General features: G+C 39.9%; 2 protein-coding genes across 2 annotated transcripts; both read left to right on the top strand.

Moving 5' to 3' along the window:
• Window positions 1-2663: 2663 nt before the first annotated feature.
• On the top strand, window positions 2664-3590 carry LOC101478317 (olfactory receptor 4D1-like). Its single transcript, XM_012920274.3, has one exon. It carries the CDS (start codon window positions 2664-2666, stop codon window positions 3588-3590), a length of 927 nt encoding a protein of 308 aa, XP_012775728.3.
• A 5539-nt stretch (window positions 3591-9129) lies between these two features.
• LOC101478043 (olfactory receptor 11A1-like) lies at window positions 9130-10056 on the top strand. Its single transcript, XM_076874657.1, has one exon. It carries the CDS (start codon window positions 9130-9132, stop codon window positions 10054-10056), a length of 927 nt encoding a protein of 308 aa, XP_076730772.1.
• The last annotated feature ends 2567 nt before the right edge of the window (window positions 10057-12623 follow it).

Raw genomic sequence — 12623 nt, 5'->3', positions numbered from 1 at the left:
GAATTGGTTTGTAAAAATGCTGCAACTTCAGTGATGTGGAACTGGCGCTCGAAAATCTGTCAAATGTTTTAGTACAACTTTGCTAAGCTACGAAGCCGCACCGCTTGATGGATTGTCGGAGCATTACGGCTATATTAGGCAGGCGCCTTGCAGAGTGAGGAGCCAATTTCCACTGGAAATGCCTTTTGGTTAAACTGTCAGCAAGGAATTTGCAATCGCACTGTTACATTTTTATATAACTTTAATGGACATAAAAAAACAGCTGCTTGATTAAGTGAAAATACATTGATGGGTTTTTTTTGCACTAATAAAGTTGTGGAGTTGTAAAGTATTTTGTGTAGTGTCAATTATATCGTCAGTTATATCATCAGTTATATTGTTATCGCAAATTTTCAAATGTATATCGTGATAAATATTTTTGGTCATATCACCCTGCTCTAGTCCCAAGTACTGATTAACGAAAGGGAATACTGATACCTTCGGTTAAAATGTTTTTTGAATACATGTTGACAACATTTCGGCTCACCTTTGCATTATTACAATTTGAACAGTTCTCATAATTTTTTTGACAATGTCATAAAACAGAAGCACACAGCAACACCTTAATCAAAAATGACAAAGTAAATTGAAACTTTGATCAAATATCCACTCTAAGCAAAAATGTACTTTGATGATAGTCATGTTTTGCTCTTCCCGACTAGGGCAAAAAATGGCCTTGGCAAGGTACAAATCCACAATCGCCTTATCTCTGGATTTTCTTTTTCCAATTAAATCCTACAAAATTATACACCTGGCTTGGCACAAATCAATGTATTTGATAGCACCGGAATTGTCCAGCATTTTGACTAAACTAAAATCAAAGATGTTCAAAAGATGACTGGAGTGCAGAGGGGCACAGATGTATAGTGAGGGTGCACTATGAGTGTCTGGCAAAGGCCCCAACCTGTGAGATCTTCAATTCCCAAAACTAGCAAGGAAGGAAGGTAGTCTCATTTTTCCTCCTGGAAGAGGCTGGGAAGATCAAATCTGAATTGACTATGTTTCTCACCTCCATTGTTCAGGCAGCTGCACACATTTGTAGTTTCAAGGTAGCTGTTGCCTGTTGACACAGAAATACACAAACCAGAGGTGGACATGAGGTGTCAGTCCCATTGCTACTAGCCATTTGATGCACTTAGCACTAGCCACAACAACACTGATCGCAAGATGTGTGACTTGTTCCTGGTGGGACTTCACCAGGCCTCCACATTTTTATTGTTTATGTTCATTGTTTTTATGGATAGAATTTCTTGGCAGATTCAAATGCAGGATGCTTCAACTTTGGTGGTGTCAGGATCTCAACTTAAATGATATGGTTTTGTTGGCTTGTATATTTGATAGTTGAGTTCATTTGGTCATAGTACAACATAAATGACAACTGGATTTGAATGTGTAAGCTTAAGTTAAGTTTTGGACTACTTAACCCTCTGGGGTCGACGGACACGCCAGTGCGTCAAAATCAGGAGACAAATTTACGACGACACAGCAAAAAGATGCAGCGACCCAGAGTCTCCATTTCAACTTGGGTCGCAAGTGTGGACTTCGAGCTATACACCAGTTTTTAAACTGCGTTGATAGGCCACGTAAAAACAGAGTTATGATAAAAAAATACATGCCATGTGTTTTTTCTGAATAAAACAGTGGTGTTAACAGCGGGAAGAAACGGTAAAAACAGCATTTTCTACAGATACTGCTAGCAAACACTCTCTGCTTGCGAGTGAAAAAAAAAAGATGAATGTCATAGTTGCTCCAAAAAAGGTACCAAAGGCAGATTCCAGTGTAAAATCTGTCTCCACACGGAAAACAGGAATGATACACCTCCTGCTGTCAGACCTTCAGGGTTTAGGCCTCTGTTGTCATCCTACAATGTAAAGAAACTATATTTTGGAGTGGCACAAATCGTTTGTGTGCCTTCCTATTTGATGCAGAACACCTGATTGTTCTGTAAGTAGCTTTGAATGGTTATATAAAAAACGCCTGAGGCCTTGGCTACATTTTTAGGTAAATAGTACCATATAACTTTGTTGTGTACAAAAAACTGTGCATAATTTGTAGACATGTACAATTTCTATTTGCATTTAAAAACATTGATGGAGAAATTTTAATTTCTCTTAAGACTAAGAAAAATGTATCTTGTTCCTCTACAATACTAAAGACTTGTAATATCTGATGTGTTGATGTAATAATGTTACAGTGTATCTTATTTAAAACAAACAAAAAAGTCAGACACGACTGTCAATAGAAAAGAATGCCACCGTTTGGCCCTCCTGCTCCTCCTCCTCTGCGTTGCAGCTATAAATATTAGCAGAAGCTTATTTTTGTCTTGTTCAACCTGGAGGGAAGCAGCTGATTTTAATGTTATGAGTTCTTAATATCTAAGAATCTGTGTAATTGAATCTTAAACTGTTTGTTTTTGATTGCTAATGTGGACATTGTACAACAGGTGCAACAGCTGCTGAGAAGGATCGTGCCTTAATCAGGTAACGTGTGTGTAAAACAGCATTTGAACGGTATCATAGTAGAAACGTTGCTCAGCTATATTGATGTCTGGTATTTCTTTCTAATGAATATAATATATCATTATTACTGATCTATCTTATCCACTGTAACATATTATGGAGAAAATGGAAAACTCAAGTGAGATTGTTTCATTTGTGCTGGCTGCTTATGGAAATATTGGAGGGTTGAAATACCTTTATTTCATTATAATACTGGTCTGGTACCTCTCTATATGTGTGGCAAACACAGTCCTTATTGTGGTCATACGTGTGGACAGAAGACTGCATGAGCCAATGTATATACTACTTTGTAATTTATGTGTGAACGAAATAAATGGCAGCACATCACTGTATCCTCTTTTGCTCTCACAGATGTTTTCAGACAGCCACGAGGTGACTGTGCCGTGGTGTTTTCTGCAGATGTTTTGTTTGTACACAAGTGCACCTGCTGAATTTTGCAGTTTAGCAGCCATGGCCTATGACAGATATATCTCAATCTGTCATCCATTACGCTATAATGTCATTATGAACACAGAGAGAGTGTTTTTGTTGATTCTGCTGGTGTGGCTGTATTCATTTCTTAGTTTTATTTTCTCATTTTCATTCATCTTTAGTTTGAAGTTTTGTGGAAATATTATTCACAATGCGTATTGTGACCACCAATTAATAATTAGACTTTCATGTGCAGTTCCAATCCAAAGCTTTATTTCTAACATATCCTTTCTCTTATTGAGTGCTTTCATACCCTTCAGTCTCATTTCAGTCACTTACATGAAGATTTTGAGAGTTTGTCGAAAAACATCAAAAGAAAACAAGCAGAAAGCTGTGACTACTTGCACCCCTCAGATCATCTCTGTGTCAAATCTGTTTGTCGGGTGTATTTTTTACCTTATTGACTTCAAGTTTTTAGTATCTCAGGTACCAGATGAAGTTCGTATAATTTTGCCTATGTATTTCCTCATTTTTCAACCTATGCTCACCCCATTTATGTATGGATTTAAGTTGCCAAAGATAAGGCAATCATATCAAAGGTTTCTGTTTGAGAGAAAATAAATATCTTTGTTCAGAATGAGATTATCCTAGAGCATCTTTGCTCTGTAGGAGAATAAAGGAATTTGCTGCATTTCTAACTGAAGTCACGATAAAATATGACTCCTTTCTTATTGTCGGGGATTTTAATATTCATGTGTGCTGTCCAGAAAAGCCCATGATTAAAGAATTTTTTAATCTTACTGATTCTTTTAATTTAGTTCGATGTGTGTCTGCACCCACGCAACATTGTGGTCACAGTCTCGATCTGGTTTTAGCGCAGTGATTGCCTGTTTTTAATCTGAAAGTCTCTGACCCTTTTTTCTCTGATCATCTGCCGGTTCTGTTTGACATTTCTTTATCTAGAAATGAATTCAGGAGGCATGTCCTTGCTAAGACAACTCGTTTGTTAAATTCTTTCACTGCAGCTCGGTTCTCCACCTACTATAATCAGTTCTCCATTCCTGACACACTCCAATACGTAGAGGAACTACGGTTTCATACCAGTTGTCAGACTGCCTTGGATATTGTTGCCCCTCTAAAAATTAGGCATCCTAAGACTAAGTTTGAACCCTGGTTGAATGATGAAACTCGTTCTGCGAAGCGTGAATGTCGTAGGGCTGAGCGGAGATGGAAAAAAAGATAACTTACAGGTCCCTTCACAAAATTTAAGAGAGCGCTGGGCCTTATATCAGCTTACAATAAAAGAAGCAAAGCGGAAATACTTTGCAAACATTATTATGGTGAATTATCAGAAACCACATATATTGTTTAAGTTAACTGAGACTATTTTAAGCCCTCCCTCTGCTCTTAGTTTTGAGCCTTCACATGAAATGTGTGAAAAGTTTCTGCACTTCTTTATGAACAAGGTAGCCTCGGCTAGGGCGTGGATTATTTTGCCCACATCTGACCCCTCTGATCTTCCAATTTGCTCAGCTGTCTTTCAACAGTTTGAGTCGGTTACTCTTGCTCAGCTACAGGAGGTGGGGGATCATTTAAAGCCTGTAGGCTCACCTTATGATGCTACCCCTCCCCGTTTTCTGAAAGAAGTTTTTTCTACCATAGGTCCAACTATTTTAACCATTTTAAATAGCAGCCTTACCTCAGGTGTGGTTCCAAAGAATTTCAAAGATGCAATTGTGCAACCACTTCTTAAGAAACCTGGGCTAGATACAGGCTAAACTTTCTTTGCTTTGACAATTCTAAAACTGAAGTAATGGTGTTTAAACCTGCCTCCACTGCTGTTCCGTGTGTTGATTTGCAATCCCTGAAATCATTCTGTAAAACAGAGATTGTTAATCTGGGTTTTAAAATGGATCCTGAGCTTAAGCTTGAAAGCCAGTTCAGGTCGGTTGTAAGGTCTAGTTTCTTTCATCTCAGGCAGCTGGCCAAAATTAAGCACTTTCTTGCGAGACAGCAATTTGAAACAGTAATCCATGCTTTTGTAACCATTCAGCAGGATTACTGTGATTCTCTTTATTTTGGGGTGAGTCGATCTTCTGTTTTTTGACTGCAGCTAGTTCAGTTTCAGTTTGACTGCATGCCTTTTAACTGGGACTCGTAGATGCGAGCATATCACCCCAGTTTTATATTCACTTAATTGGCTGCCCGTGCATTTTAGGATCCATTTTAAGCTGCTTTTATTTGTTTTTAAATGTTTGTCCAATGCTGCCCCTCTGTACCTCTCTGAGCTTCTTCATCCATGCATACCTTCCCGATCCCTCAGGTCGGAAGACCAGCTCCACCTGAGTGTGCCTAGTGTGCATTATAAATAATAATAATCTTTATAAATAAAGATGCTATGCTATGCATATAACATTCAGCAATCATATTATGGTTCAGAGATATATTTGAAATTCCAAAAGACCCATGCAACTCTTTCTTTTTAAAATAATTTGGCAAAAGCTACTTTGCAACATGTAATATTCTCTGAACTGTAAACAAAGAAACGTATTAAATACTTTAAATATGTGTCTTTAAATGAATTTATTTAAAATTAACTATCAGGCTCTTGTCACCTGTGTTGGTCAAGTTACTTGAAAGTAATCTTGTTACATTACTGATTACTTATTTTCAAAAGTAATTAATTACTTAGTTACTTAGTTACTTTTTAAAAACACAATTTACAACCTGAATAGGTGATAAAGCGATAGATCTTTCAGCCCAATTCTACTTTTTCTGCATAATCAATCATACAAAATGTAATCAAATGGAAAAGTCTCTTTTTAAAATTTATTTTTATTAGTTTTAATCTTTTAACTTTATGCATCAAGCAAAAATTAAATTATATGCAACATTCTCTGACTGGAGGAAATTTGTTTAATATTTAACCCTATTTTCTGCACATTCCAGCACATAAAATAAAATTATTATTTTTTGCTTAGACTCAGTTTTTCAAATAAATGCAAGTGAAACACAGCAGAAAATAAATAAAATCAAAGACTCAGCAGTCCTGTTGCTCTATTTTCATCTGTATAGCAGGCGGATGTTTGCCCTGGTGCAGATGTGCCCTATGAAATAGCATAAAGGGTGGCACTGGCCACAACAGACTCGCAAAGAATCCTGAGCATTGTCTGACAAATGTTGAAAGACCTCAGTCGCCTTAGAAAGTAGACATGCATTCCTAGAAGGGTCATTTAGAAGGGATTCAAGTGGAGAAGGGTTCCACTTTGGTGGTTCAAGGTTCAAGGTTCTTTATTTGTCACATGCATAGTTATACAAGTATAACACACAGTGAAATGTAGCCTTACATGCTCCTCGACATGTGCAAAAATTTGGGGGGGGGTGTAGAGGAAGAACATTATATATATATATAGTATATACACTGGGTGAATGTGCAGTAGTAGCAGCAAGCAGGTGAATTCTGTACATTAATATGAATAGACATCTGACTATTTTACAGGATCGACAATATAAACATATTTAAAATTAAAGGAATTTGGAATGTACATTGTGCCTTGGTTTAGAGTGTCTGGAAGAGTCCTGTCTCAGTCAATTATAGATGATGTGAGAGGGCGGGTGTGTGTGTTTAGGGCACAGATGGCTTGGGGATAGAAGCTCCTCTTGAGTCTCTCTGTCCTTGCCCGGATGATGCGGAACCTTCTACCAGATTGCAGAAGTTGGAACAGTTTGTTGCCTGGATGGGACGGGTCCTTCAGTATCTGCGCTGCTCTAGTCCGGCATCTCCTGGTGTAGGTGTCCTGAAGCGGGGGGAGAGCAATCCTGCAGCAGCGTTCTGCTGTACGGATCACTCTCTGGCGAGCTTTTTGGTCCTTCACACAGCTGTTCCCAAACCACGATGTCATGTTCTGTGTGAGGATGCTCTCCACAGCGCCTGTATAGAAAATCCTGAGGATCTTTGGAGAGACTCTGAACTTCCTCAGTTGTCGTAGGTGATACAGGCGCTGCCTAGCCTTTTTGGTCTGGACCTGAATGTGGGCAGCCCATGTCAGGTCTGAGGAGATGTGGACACCAAGATACTTGAAGGACTGCACCCTCTCCACTGGAGCTCCATTGATGATAATGGGCTTGTAGTCTCTGTGCTGACCCCTTCTGAAGTCCACCACCAGCTCCTTGGTCTTGCAGACGTTCAGCTGGAGGTGGTTGTCCTGGCACCACGATGCCAGATTCTTCACTTCATCCATGTAGGCCGCCTCATCGTTGTTGGAGATGGCACCCAACACCACTGTGTCGTCAGCAAACTTCACAATGGTGTTGGAGCCATGGGTGGCCACACAGTCTGAAGTGTAGAGGGAGTAGAGCAGTGGCGAGAGGACGCATCCCTGAGGTGCTCCTGTGTTGATGGTGATGCTGTTGGAGAAGCACCTGCCCACCCTCACCACCTGAGTTCTGCCAGTGAGGAAATCCAACACCCATGCACACAGACGGCTGTTAAGTCCCAGATCCCTGAGCTTTGTGAACAGTCTGCAGGGCACTATTGTGTTAAACGCTGAACTGTAATCAACAAACAGCATTCGCACATAGTTACCCTGTTTCTTGTCCACGTGGCTGAGAGTGGTGTGTAGGACGTGGGCGATGGCATCCTCTGTGGATCTGTTGGATCTGTAGGCGAACTGCAGCGGATCTGTGGTGTCTGGGATGGAGGAGGAGATGATGTTCTTCAGCAGCCTCTCAAACACCTTCATTACTACCAAGGTCAGTGCAACTGGCCGGTAATCGTTCAGGGATGAGGGTTTGCTGTTCTTGGGCACAGGGATGATGGTGGATCTTTTGAAGCATGTGGGGACCACAGACTTCGCCAGGGACTCGTTGAAGATGTAAGTGAAAACACCTGCTAGCTGGTCAGCACAGCAGCGCAGCAGACGGCCGGTGATGCCGTCTGGCCCCGCCGCTTTCCTTGTGTTCACTCTCCTCAGTGCCGCTCGGACGTCATGCTCCGCGATGCTGGTCACCGGTCTCTCGCTGATGACGTCACTATCCTCGGTAGTCAGGCGGTAGATAGCATTAGCCGCCTGGCTAACCTCGGTGTCAGGATCTCAACTTAAATGATATGGTTTTGTTGGCTCTATTACTACTTTGGGGGAAATCAGCTTTTAGTTCGTATCCCAACCATAGGGCCTTTGTTTGCAGTGGACCAAGACGACTTGGAAGGGAAACACCAGCTGAATAGTGTGATCTCTTAGCAGAGATCAAAAGGGGGATTGTGAGAAAGTATTTGAGCAGGTGGCATGTTTCAGTTCCCTTATGATGTGCAGAGATAAGGAGTAGGTTGTAAAGAAGAACAGAAAAGCAGGAAACTACAGAGGAACAGTTGGGGAGTGTACCCTTCTATGTGAATGTTTGGGGGTGTGTCCTTGGGTGTGGTTGATAAGGAAACAACATGTATTCTTTTTATGACTTGTTTTGCTGACTGTAGCGAGCATGAGGGTGGGCTCACCTGTAGCCCCTGTGACTGAGCATGTAAGCTAAAGGTTGCAAGATGCTTGTGTTACTACTAGATAACTATAGGGGCAGTCCCTTAAGGAAGCGCCCAGAGCCTTTATAATGAACAGACTGAGGAGTTGCTGCTCAGATCCACTGCTGTGGCTGCATGTAGTGTGATCTCTCAATGCGCATTGGTAATAAAGCTTTGATGAAAGGATACTTCAGCCTCATCTGACTCTTCTTCTCCAGCTGCATTATTAAAGGATCGGTGAGGTCGAGAATTGAACCTCAGCAACCTCATCCTCCTCTGTGTTGCAGCTATAAATATTAGCAGAAGCTTATTTTTGTCTTGTTCAACCTGGAGGGAAGCAGCTGAGTTTATTGTTATGAGTTCTTAATATGTAAGAATCTGTGTAATTGAATCTTAAATCTTTTAAAGTATAAAACTACTTGCTGTTTGTTTTTGATTGCTAATGTGGACATTGTACAACAGGTGCAACAGCTGTTGAGAAGGAACGTGACATAATCAGGTAACATGTGTGTGTAAAACAGCATTTGAACGGTATCATAGTAGAAACATTTCTTGGCAATTTATACCTGGTCGTTGTATTGCTGTCTAGCAAATGTAATATATATTATTGCTGACCTATCTTTGTCACTGTGGGATATTATGGAGAAAATGGAAAACTCAAGTGAGATTGTGTCATTTGTGCTGTCTGCTTTTGAAAATGTTGGAGAGTTAAAATACCTTTATTTTGTAATAATACTGGTCTGGTATGTCTCTATATGTGTGGCAAACACACTCCTTATTTTGGTCATACGTGTGGACAGAAGGCTGCATGAGCCAATGTATATACTTCTTTGTAATTTATGTGTGAATGAAATAAATGCCAGCACATCACTGTATCCTCTTTTGCTCTCACAGATGTTTTCAGACAGCCACGAGGTGACCCTGCCGTGGTGTTTTCTGCAGATGTGTTGTTTGTACACAAGTGCTTCTGTTGAGCTTTGTAGTTTAGCAGCCATGGCCTATGACAGATATATCTCAATCTGTCATCCATTACGCTATAATGTCATTATGAAGGCAGAGAGAGTGTTTTTGTTGATTCTGCTTGTGTGGGTGTATTCATTTCTTAGTTTTATTTTCTCATTTTCATTCATCTTCAGTTTGAAGTTTTGTGAAAATATTATTCACAACGTGTATTGTGACCACCAATTAATAATTAGACTTTCGTGTTCAGTTTCAATCCAAAGCTTTATTTCTGATATATCCTTCGCAACTGTGAGTGTTTTCATACCCTTCAGTCTCATTTTAGTCTCTTACATGAAGATTTTGAGAGTTTGTCGAAAAACATTGAAAGAAAACAAGCAGAAGGCTGTGACTACTTGCACCCCTCAGATCATCTCTGTGTCAAACCTGTTTGTCGGGTATATATTTTACTTTATTGACTTCAGGTCTGTAGTTTCTCAGGTATTAGATGAAGTTCATATAATTTTGCCTATGTATGTCCTCATTTTTCAACCAATGCTCACCCCATTTATGTATGGATTTAATTTACCAAAGATAAGGCAATCATATCAAAGGTTTCTCTTAAAGAGAAAATAAATGTCTTTGTTCAGCAGATTTACTTATATTCACAAAATAACCATGCAATTAATTTTTTTAAGTTCTTTGCAAAGAACTACTTGGCAACATGTAATTTTTCTAAATTCTAAACACAGCAATTTATTAAAAAGTCCAAAATTGTGTCTTTTTTTGAATTTATTTAAAATAAACTAACAGGCTCATGTAACCCTCTATAGTATTGTATTGCTCTTAAGCAGGAAACCAAATTTTGGTTCTTACACTGTCCTTAACATCGTCACCCCAGAACAGTGAGAGAGGGAATATATATGCAGACAGATCATGCTCATGATACCATATACCAACGTACAGCAAATGCACACAAGATCTTTTCCCTGGATGCAATGTTACTCCAAAGGCCAAACAACATAATTGTGATATTCAATCCCTTTTCATGAAGTTCCACATAGAACACAGGAACACATAGGCCTACAATCACAAATGCAGACTAACTCATGCATGAACACACACACAAAAAGAACCCCAGTTATTTTTGTTATAAGAAAATCAAGGAACCGGGTTTCTTTGCCTAGTGCCAGTTCCAGAATTGGGTGACACAGTGGAGCGGATTTGCCCTCGAGTCAGTACATCCATTCCACTGTATCACAGAGTCTGTTGCTATCTTGGTATTTTAAATTAAAGTAAGTGGCACTGCCTCCTCGTGCAGGTGCTGCATTCACCTGCAATAATGCTGTAATTCCAAAGTGGTTGCTGCCTGTAGTAATGGTAATCCCTGAATGAGATAGTGGGCACTACATTTCACTATATATTTAGACTAGGTCTAGTAGGACAAGCATAATGCAGTTATAAAATCAGCTAAAGAAAATGTTCCGCTCTTCTCCCCTCTGCTCTTGTTCCCTTTTCTGAGAGGCAGTGGGGAGGAAGAGCATACAGCCTGATCCGGTGGGGAGGTGTGGGAAGCCAGATCGGGCGCTCCCCTTCCAGCTCTCCTTCCTGCTCCCTCCTAACTTACCTTACTTACTTGTTTTACTTCTCTCTAACACCTTTTCTGTCCCTTTGAAGAAAAAAGGCTCCATGAATGTTAAAGAGGTAAGTATTTCTCAGTTGCAGTGAATAGAATAAACTGTAGAAAACTAAACAGCAGAAAGAAGAAGAGAAATAACAATTTTAACAGTGTAGGGGATAATGAAGGTAATTCCTTCCACAACCAGTCCAGACAATCTTCTATACTAAAGAGGAGACATCCGTTCCTTCAGTTGTTTTTAAGTTTTTTATAAGTGCTCAGTTTATTCACCAAGTTCAAAGGTCTGCATCTCTAATGGGGGCACTAATGTTTATGAAATTGTGGAACTCATCAGGAATGTTATTATTCATGATTAAAGGTGTAATGATACCTTTGGTGATAAAGGTTTTAGAATGAATGAATGGTATGTGCATCTACAGATGAGAATTTGCATGTGTGTAAAAAAGATTTGTGTTTGTAAAAAAAATATTTACACGAGTTACAACTTTTTTTTGTTAAGGTCTGGTTACAGATACAAAGAAAAAATAAAAAACTCTGCGCTCAGATTCTTGGCTGTGTGTGGATTTCAACTTACAAGTACAAATTTAGACCCGAATTTTCTTCCTTTCAGCTGATTGATCAATGTCATGTCAATCACAAATTTAGCACTCCTTCAACAGCCAAACACATCTGTTCGCTGATTGGATTGTTACATTTGTGATTGATATGACATTGGCCAATCAGCTGAAAGGAAGAAAAATCGGGTCAAAATTTGCAATGTGTGAGCTGTCAGTAAATGAGATATCTTGTGTGAGATAAGAGCACCTTTGTAAATAGTTGTTTAAACATTGCTTGTAATTGTGTATTCACTGTATATATTGAGCACTGCAGCAGATTTAGTAGGAGTGAGAAGCCCTTTTTTGTTGAACCCTTTTTCTCATGTTTTTGACAAGGGAGTGTAGGTTAGAAAATTGTCTTTTGTTCGCATTTGTTTTAAAAGGAAAGCTTAAGGAACATTAGAAATCTTTCTGTTTGTTATTTTGGGCACAGCTCATGTCCGAAGTAAATAAATTGCTGCTAGCACCTTCATGCGCCTTTGCTGACCTTTCTCAGGAGTGGTTGGAGCGCGGAGTTGCACCTTCATGTTGGGTCCCGGTTACTCCTAGGCCGGGACATAACACCATGCGGGACGCGTCCCTAGAAATGCTATTAAAGTCTGCCAGAAGTGAGAGTCTAGGATCTCGCTGACTGGGCCTCTGCTAGACATTCCCAGTGCACCCTTACTATACACTTGAGTGTGCCTGGTCTGTCCAGCATCCTCCCCCCCCCCCCGCCACCTGATCCAACTCACCACCAGATGGCAATCAGTTGATAGCTTAGTGCCAATCTTCACTCAAGTGTACAGAACATACAGAACTGAAGATACAATTACAAAATCAATCATCCTGGTCCCATGTGCACCCTATGGACAAATGGTGGTTTGCACATTCATCCAGTAACCGAACACTGTTCAGGTTCAGGTCAGGCAAGTTTTAGGCTGTTTCAAAACATTTGTGGAGAAATTTGAATTCCCTTAATAATAAGA

This window comes from Maylandia zebra, linkage group LG16 (assembly GCF_041146795.1).
Source record: "Maylandia zebra isolate NMK-2024a linkage group LG16, Mzebra_GT3a, whole genome shotgun sequence".
Classification (NCBI taxonomy): domain Eukaryota; kingdom Metazoa; phylum Chordata; class Actinopteri; order Cichliformes; family Cichlidae; genus Maylandia; species Maylandia zebra.
The sequence above is the reverse complement of the archived record's forward strand: the minus strand, read 5'-3'. Positions and strand labels throughout refer to the sequence as shown.